The sequence below is a fragment of the Eschrichtius robustus genome, chromosome 5, assembly GCF_028021215.1.
Source record: "Eschrichtius robustus isolate mEscRob2 chromosome 5, mEscRob2.pri, whole genome shotgun sequence".
In the NCBI taxonomy this organism is placed as follows: Eukaryota; Metazoa; Chordata; class Mammalia; order Artiodactyla; family Eschrichtiidae; genus Eschrichtius; species Eschrichtius robustus.
In genome coordinates this window covers 61,100,884-61,109,456 of record NC_090828.1, presented here as the reverse complement: position 1 = coordinate 61,109,456, position 8,573 = coordinate 61,100,884, and the positions used below count along the sequence as shown (strand labels likewise).

The window sequence follows — 8,573 nt, the reverse complement described above, 5'->3', positions numbered from 1 at the left end:
GCCTACGGGAGTGCGGCCACAGCTCGGAGCAGCCCGGACTCGGTCTGGTTCCAGGGCCAGAAGTCGCCATTGTTCCGTGAGCGACGATTTCATCTCTAGGGTATTTGAGCCTCCTGGGCCACAAAAAGGAGGGCAGGAGCGGGAGCGGGGAAAGCCCGCCATGTTTGCTCTGTGCGGGCCCGAGTCGGCCCCCTGGGATTACCCCGGCGCGCTCCAAGTCCAGTCCCTCCCTCTCCTTCGCCTTTTCTCTTTCCCCGGAGTTCTAATCTTCTGGCTCGCAGTCCCGACCCACCACAGGGAGCCTTTCTCCACCTTCCCGGGCTCCGCGCCCAAACCTCACCGCCGGCCTCCGCCCTCCAGCTCCTAGCGCTGGCGGGACCGGACCCGGGACGCAGCCAGTGGCACCAGGACTCCTGAGGATTCCCAAAACGGGCCTCCGGAGAATCCTGGGAGCGCTGCGCAGCCCGCAAACCGCTAAGACACTGCAGTGTTTGCGGTCTGGCCCGACCGGGAGGACGGAGAGGAGCGGAGGCGGCCGGAGAAAGAAAGGTCTATCTAGAGACTCTGCCTGTGTTCTCACGTGGAGGTGGAATGGCTGCTCCTCCAAGACCTGCCTGCGCTCTCTTTGCGTGAAGCACAGCCGCCCCGCGGCCCCGCCCGGCCCCAGGTCCCAGGCCCCAGGGCCCAGGGCGGAATGTAAAGTCTTGTAATGGGGCAATCACTGCCAAATCCGTCCCAGCGAGGGGAACTCCCGGCAGGGGGGCCTCAGAGGGTAGCAGGGGCCTCCGAATCCGCCCGCGCCTTTGAGTTTGGGGGGTGGGAGACTGGGCAGCGGGTTAGGCTTGGGGGGCGGATTCCAGATGAGGAGGGAGGCTTCCCTGGGGCGGTTTTGGGTATCACGACCCTGCGAGAGCCCGCCCGTCTCCGGAGAGCCTAGTCAGACCCGGCCAGGGGACCGCGTAATCAAGACTGCAGGATCGCGTCCCACCCACCGGCTTGCGGGGACCCCAAAGTCAAATGCAAAAGAACCAGTATTTTAGGAGGAAGAGAGAATCTGTAGTTTCATTCTCAAAGAAGTCTCTAACCCCCAACAGGTTTAAGCGACTGGTGGTCGCTGTTCCCCAGCGGGAAAAGACCCGGCTTGTGACTTTTGAGCAAGTGCTTGGGACGGGGACGGGGGAGGGGGTGTTTTGGGGAGTGCGGGAGTTGCTCCTGGGTTTTACAGTCAGTGAGGACATCTTTGTTAGAAAGGTAAGGGGTCTTTCTGCTCCCCGATATCACTCTCCTTCACGGGACCTTTTACCCCTCTTTTCCACCCCCCTTCTGCCAAAGAACTGTTTGTAAACAAAGCTCCGGTCTTCCAGCCTTCTCTCCGCCCCCATCAAACCTGATACTTCCCCCAAACTCTCCCCACTAGTCTCGGAAATCCTTACACAGGACGGATATTCACAATTTTCACAAGTAATCCTGAAAGAAGGCGGAGGGGAAGCCTCCTAAATGGTCCCACATTGCAGCCGCGCTGATTAGGCCCGGGATGCATTCCCTTTCTTTCCTGCCTCCCACCCCCTCCCCCCGCAGCCCGGGAGCGGCGGGGCGGGCGGCAGGAATTCGGGGCCGTGGGAGGGGTGTGCGTCTACACCCGGGAAGCACCCGGGGCGGGGTGGCCCGCGGTGGAGCGCGCGCAGGGCGGGGGTACGGGGGTTGGGGAGGGGGAACTGCGAGGAGCAGGGGACGCGGGCTCGCCAGGAGTGCCTGCAACTGGAGTTGGACCTCAGTGCCAGTGCTCAGCCGGAGTTCCGAGCAACACTGCCAGGGGGTGGAGCGGAGAGAACCCGGCACCCCTCACTCTTCGTCTTCCCTCCCTCTGCCTCCCTGCTCTTGTCATATCCTGTCTCTGGCCTGATATTTCACGCGAGCAAATGGAAGGGGATTACAATGAAGATTTATGTGTGTTCCGAGCGCGGCTGGTTTCCCAGTGAGGGAGCCGAGATCGCTGCTTCCCATTTCCATTTTTCATTCGCGCTTTGGGAGTGCAGTCGGGCGCGGGGGGAGCTTGTCTGCGCGGCGGCGGCGGGCTGATCACAGGGCTCCGCGTCTCCCAGCGGGCCGCGAGACTGTGAGAAGGACTTGCCAGCGCGTCGCCCCCGGCGGGGCTGGAGCCTGCCCCCTCCTCCCCCAGCCAGGCTTTGTTTCTCCCCTCGCTCACCCCTCCTCCTCCCCGCCCCCTTACTTCTGGGACCCAGGTGCATCCTTGCTTTCCCTTCTCTTTGCCCTTCTCCTTGTCTGCGGAAACGCCCCCTTCCTCTGGCCCCTGCACCCTTCTGCTCTCTGCTTCAAGGGCTTCCCGGGGAAAGGCGCGCCGTGGCCCGGCCCGACCCCGCCGCCGCCGGCTGCCAGGTTCGGTGACTCCGGCGAGTCTGTGGGGCCTCGGCCCACCCCAGAGCTGGGGCCGCCCGCCCTCCCGGCTCCCAGGCTCGCTCATGCCAAGGCCTGTTGCGTGATTCCAACTTGGGCTGACATTCCCTGCCCCGGGCGCTTCGGCGTAGGCCTCTTAATCATCTTGTCTGCTGCAGATCCTCGACACCAGCCAATTTACTGCCCCGTCTCTCCTCGCTGGTTTCAGGAGGGGGAGGGGAGTGCGCGCAAAGGAAGGGAGGGCACAGTCAACTGCAGAAAGAAGGCTGGCACCAGCTACTGGCACTCAAAGAAAACCACGAAATTTGGAGCTGGGGCGGGAGCGGTGGCAGGAATGGGGGTCTGCTAGGCAGCAACTGCTTAGGGAAGTCAGAATCATGGGGTCAATGAGCTTCATCCCAGGCTTCCCTAGCCTGGGAAAACAATGCAGGAATGCGAACGGACACTTGACTGAATGGCCTCCCTGCCTTCACCAGAGCCCCAACTCTGTGGACCATACTCTGCTGTAAACTAGATTCAATGCAGGCCTCAAAACAATCTGGCCAGAAAAGTGAGGATTCCTCTCAGTGATGCTTAGAAAGTCACCATTGTCCCACGTCTGTTTTTTTTTCAAATAATTTTATTTTTTTATTTTTGGCTGCTTTGGGTCTTCGTTGCTGCACGCGGGCTTTTTCTAGTTGCGGGTAGCGGGGGCTGCTCTTCGTTGCGGTGCGCGGGCTTCTCATTGTGGTGGCTTCTCTTGTTGCAGAGCATGAGCTCCAGTAGTTGCAGCACATGGGCTCAGTAGTTGCGCCACACAGGCTCAGTAGTTGTGGCACACGGGCTTAGTTGCTCCGCGGCATGTGGGATCTTCCCTGACCAGGGATCGAACCCATGTCCCCTGCATTGGCAGGCAGATTCTTAACCACTGCACCACCAGGGAAGTCTCCCACGTCTGTTTTTTGGCAGACATTAGTGGAAGACACACAAAAAGGATGGCCTGAATAGCCACCCTAGAGGACATATGGCAAACCGGGCTCTCTGGCTTGCCTCCAACCTCCTCTCCAGTAGACGCTGGTCGCTTCAGAGGGGATGGCTAAGGTTCAGCCTCTCATATAGGAAGGGGCCAGAGCTCTCCCAGCCCTAGAATGCCCTAGAATGCTGCTCTTCCACACAAGGTGAACTTGGAAAGGCCTCTGGGTAACTCTGGGCCTCATAATTGCAGGCAAAAGTAAAGCCTCACTATTTGGGGGCATTGGGATAAAACTCTATGCTACTAAGCAAAATTTATTGAGTGTTTACCGTATGCCACACATCGTCATTCCCTTGTTAAAGGCTCCCAGCTCTGAGATATCTGTTATTATTGATTCCATCTTACAGATCTGCAAATTGCAGCACAGAAAGGTTAAGTGGGTAGCCTAAAGTCACACAGTTTGTGACTGAAGCCAAGACGTTTCCAACTGTAGGTCCCAGAGCTTTCAAGGAAAAAGACTTTTAGTTCAGGACTGCATTACCCACCTACCCCTGGCCTTTGAAGGGAATGCCAGAAATTAGGGTCACTTCCAAAGCTGGGCGCTAGCTATGTGGGACCCAAGGTGGAAAGCAGAGCTGAATCATGTATGGACGTTTCCCCTCCGAGATCGTGAGGTGTTCACAACGCCGAAACCACAGCACTGTGCGTCGGTCTCCGTGCGAATGTACGTGAATTTTTGTCAGTGTTCTGTGTAGGAGTGTAAGTGTGATTCAGTATGTGATAGTATGGATGTGACTGTGCGAGTCACAGTGTGTGATTGCATGTGTGCTAGCGCAGCCCTGTGTGCCCGGGGTCGCCCTGCCTTCCAGAGTCTGGCGAGGGCCTGGGTGGCTCACAGTTCTCAGCTCAGCCAGTCCCAGAAAGGCTGCAGGGCAAGCAGTGGGGAGGGTCCAAACTATGGGTCAGACCCCCGGCTTCGGCAGGTTCCCCGCGGCGGCTCGAAGGTACTGCCCTGCCAGCACCTCGGGCGCGGGGGCGGATGAGACCTCCCAGGAGCGGGGCTGCGGCGCCGGCGCCGAAGGGGCCGGGCGGGCGGAGGCCGGAGCCACCCGGCGCTGTGACTCACCGCAACGAGAGCTGGCGAACCTCGCGCAGGGACACGGATGCGGGCAGAGCGTGAACTCTCGCTGCGGCCCTGCGCTGAGAGCGCGGGTCCTCGCCTCGCCGCACCTCTCCGCAAGTCGCAGCCTCCGATAGATGTAAATGTCACTCTTGGCTGACCTAGTTCCCCGCCTGGGCAGCGGCTCGAGCTTCCAGGTCGTGACACCAAGGAAAAAGCGCACACATCCAATGAAAACAATAATTTATTTAAATAATCTCTTCATATTGTAAAATCAACATTAAGAGCATGTTGTTTTCATAATAAATAACCCCAAAATACCTTTCATTTCAAGAACAAAGACTTTAGGATAAGATAAAACAAATCCAAATCAGTAGCTTAGTTAAACTGAGAACATTTTTCGAAGGGAAAAATAAAACGGAGGGGTTGCTGAGGTCACTGCTAAACCGCAGTTTTCACAAGTGGGGATTTACAAAAAAGTCTGAAAAGATGAGTATTTTTATACAAATAAATCAGTGGGAAAATCTGCACAGACACCTTTATTTACAAACGCTATATCGAAGTCCAGGCTAATAATCCTGAATAGGTTTTAAAAAAGATAATTTAAACACATTTTTTTTGCAGTGTCCACATATTAAAAAAATCATTTTTTCCCCCAACATCAAAATGAGGTCATCCGCAAAGGCACCTAAACTTTTAAAAAAATAAAAATAAAAAAAGTCCACTGGTGAAGGATGAGGAGAGAGCTGAGGGAGCGTTCCTGCGAGGAGAGCTAAGGCGGGGGAGGGACGAGGGCTCCAACGGCTGGAAACTGCAGGGCAGAAAAAAAGCGGCGGGCCGCCGGGGTCAAGGGGTCGGGGGGTGGGGAGGGCAGGCCGGCAGGACCAGGAGGTCAATAACCCCAGAGGACAGGAGCTGAGCCTGGGGGCGGGCAAGGAGAAAGGAGCCTCAGAGGGCCCAGGCAGCCTCGCGGGCGGGGCAGGCGTCCCTCTCCGGGACTCTGCTCGCGGCCCGGGGCGAAAAAGGCGCCGGACTGCCTCGCCGGGCGGGGAGGGGAGGGGAGGGGAGGGGAGGCAAGTCTGAGGCGTGGCTCAGGTCGGAAAGGCGGCCGTGGCAGGGTTTCTCCCGCGGACGCCGGGTTTCTCCGAGAGGAGCCCGTGGCGCGAGAAGACGCCTTCCAGTCCCTGGCCGCGCGGTGGCCCCGCGAGGGTAGCAGGGCCTGGGGTAGGCCATCCTGGGCCACCACCTCCGGGAGCGGCGGGTGGCATCATCGGGCCAGCCGGAGGGACCCTATGGCTCTGGGGACGAGCAGTAAGGATAACTGGTCTCTGCTCTCTCAAGTCTCTGGCGCAGTCTCCGGGAGTTAGAAAATCGTCCCGGCGCTCACCGGGGCGCCCCCGCCGCCGTGGTGGTGCTGGTGGTGGTGGTGGTGCGGCTGCGGGGTCTGCGCCGGGTGCAGCAGCGGCGCAGCGGCCTGCAGGTGCGAAGCGGAGCCCGAGGCCTGGTGGTACCACGGGTAGTTTCCCAGGAAAGCCGAGGCGGCGCTGCTCGGGCTGGAGCCGGAGCTGCCCGCGCCGCTGCCGCCGCTGCCCGGGCCGCCGCCGCCCCCCATCCGCTGCGGCGCGCCGAAGTCCCAGGAGGTCGGCGCCGAGGCCGGCGGCGAAGCACAAGGTGGCGAGGCGCTGGCCCCCGGGTGCTGCTCCGAAGGGATCTCACCGCTCTTCCACATTTTCTTGAACTTGGATCGGCGGTTCTGGAACCAGATTTTGACCTTTGTGGAAAAGGGACCTGAGCATTAATGGAGGAACCTCGGCCTGGGGCAGGGGAGGGGAGGAAGCTTAGGAAGACAGCTGGTAAGAGGCGGACACCCTGGGCAGGTAAGCCGATCACGTGCCGCGGCCTTAGAGGGTCTGTCGGTTCCTGCTCCAATGGGAGGTATTCTCAAAAAACCCGAGAGAGCTGATGTGTGTGCACTTCGGTGATGGTGACAGCGGAGGCAGTCAGGAGGGCCACTTGTTTTACCCGCTTAATCAGTAGTACGCGGAAGGACAACTTGCTACCGGATTTCTGCCTACCCCTGTCCTATCCTTTTCTCACACGAGGTGGCACCCTGGGGGATTTCAGCTTCGGGCGTGGAAGTTTAGGCCGCCCAAGGCGCGGGCCTCGAAGTCCTTAAAAGTACTATAAAAAAATACTTTAAAAAACATAGTCCTAAACCTGCCTGCTTCCTGGCCATCCCAGGCCAGCGCCCTCCTCGTGCCTCCCAGGCCGCGAGCCCTCACCTGAGTCTGGGTGAGGCCCAGAGACGCCGCCAGCTCAGCTCGCTCGGGCAGTGCCAGGTACTGAGTCTTTTGGAAACGCCGCTGAAGAGCCGCCAGCTGGAAACTGGAGTAGATGGTTCGGGGTTTCCGGACTTTCTTTGGCTTCCCGTTTACTATCCGGATTTCAGGTTCGAGGTCCTCTTTCTCTGCAATAAAATGGAATCGTGAGAACCGCGCAACCGCGGGAGCCCAGGAGTTCCCCGCCCGCCGGGAGAGCAGCGTGGAACTTGGCCTAAGCCGGGAGGCGGGTTCTTGGAGACGCTGCGCGGCGCTCAGGCACAACTTTGCAACGCGCAGACCCGCGCCGCCAACGAACCCGGGAGTCGGCCCCTCCAGGGAAGGGGAAGACAGGCGCAAACCGGGGGAGAAAGGAGCAGCAGGTGGTAGGGAAATGAGGTTGTCGTGAGGCCATCCGCCGAGGCCACCTGGTCCCACCAGCCGAGTACCCGGGTACCCGAGGGACGTACCCGGTGACCCTCGGCCAATTGAAAGTTGAGGAGGGTAAAGGGCGCGAGGCGAGCGGGAAGCAATCAGTGTGAAAGGCCAGGGCTGCAGATGGATCCCCGTCCCAAACATTTTTATCCCACCCATCCCAGGAACTAGACCGACTTGGCAGCCTTGACGCGAAAGTTATGCTTACCAGGTTCGTTGTTGGCCGGGGACGAACTGGTCCCGTAGGGCGCGTAGGAGGTGTAGGCGGCGGTGTAGCCCAGGTCGTAGCCGCTCTTGGCTGAATAAGGGACGTTGTTGAGGCCGCTGGCGTGGTACTGGTAGGAGCCCATGTGCGCGTAGGGCGAGCCCCCAGCGCCGCCGCCGCCGCCGCTGCCCGCCGGGTGTTGCTGGTTGGTGTAGTAGCTGCTGTCTGTAGCTGTGGACACCGGGAGTGTGGGCGACTCCTGAGGCTTGTGGAGGCTGCTGCCGTTGCTGCCGCCGGGGCCAGCGCCGCCGCCGCTCGGGGGCTGCTGTTGCTGGTGGTACGTGCTGGAGGCCGTGATCTGGGTCGAGTGCATATCAGCCACCAGACTGTCAAAGACTCCAGTCATCCTGGCCCGGGACGGGAAAGAGCAGGGGTGGCGGGCGCGAGGGGGGTTGCGAGGCGCCTCTTCCGTCTCTCCCTGTCCCCTCCAGCAGCCAATGTAATTACAGTGGGGGAGGGGGGAGGAAAACAAGAAATGCGGCAATGGTCTAGGCAACTCCTCCTCCGGGGGAGGCGATCACCGTGCACTGCTCGGGACAGCTGCCTCCTGCCGCATCCTCTCTCCGCCTCTCGGGCCGCTCGGCTCCTTGCCCAGCGCGGGCTCGGGCTCGGGGCGGGCAGTGGAGGGGGCAGGGGTGGTGGGGCCTGGCCAGGGCTCCGGGAGGAGGTGGGAGCAGGTGAGCAGCCCCGAGCGGCTTTACGATTGTCTGTGGGCCGGGCTCCCGCAGGGTGGGCATTTAACACTCGTCACGTGAGCTCAGGCGACGTCACCTAGCAACGGCCAATCAGAAGCGCCGAGCCACAAGGCTTCTGGGGCTCAGGAACGCCGGGCGCGGGGCGGAGGGGCTGGGGGGGCTGGGGGGGCTGGAATCACAGGGCTGGCGCTGCGGCTGCTGTGGTCGTGGGTGCAGACAGGCTGCTGCTGGATGTGAGCTGCGAGGCGAGGGGCTGGAGGCGGGGGGCGGGGAATCAGGGTGACCGATGGCAGGAGAACAGAAGGCGTGAAGACGGAGACTGTCATTTCGCCTCCGAGGAAGAAGAAATGGGGTCTCCCAACCCATTCTGTGT

The 8,573-nt window shown here is 60.3% G+C and overlaps 1 protein-coding gene across 1 annotated transcript; it reads right to left on the bottom strand.

The window, feature by feature from the left end:
* Positions 1 to 5,215: 5,215 nt before the first annotated feature.
* Positions 5,216 to 8,196, bottom strand: DLX2 (distal-less homeobox 2). The gene is made up of 3 exons (XM_068544914.1): positions 7,449 to 8,196; positions 6,770 to 6,954; positions 5,216 to 6,258 (listed from the first exon to the last, which is right to left on the bottom strand). Exons 1-3 carry the CDS (start codon positions 7,849 to 7,851, stop codon positions 5,851 to 5,853), a joined length of 996 nt encoding a protein of 331 aa, XP_068401015.1. The 5' UTR covers positions 7,852 to 8,196; the 3' UTR covers positions 5,216 to 5,850.
* Between the last annotated feature and the right edge of the window lie 377 nt (positions 8,197 to 8,573).

Excerpts from the sequence above, each read along its gene's own strand:
- DLX2 (XM_068544914.1), bottom strand. The coding sequence starts at position 7,851 with ATGACTGGAGTCTTTGACAGTCTGGTGGCTGATATGCACTCGACCCAG. Across the intron at positions 6,955-7,448 it reads CCCGGCCAACAACGAACCTG|AGAAAGAGGACCTCGAACCT; the intron begins GTAAGCATAACT and ends ATTTTATTGCAG. Across the intron at positions 6,259-6,769 it reads TGGGCCTCACCCAGACTCAG|GTCAAAATCTGGTTCCAGAA; the intron begins GTGAGGGCTCGC and ends TTTTCCACAAAG.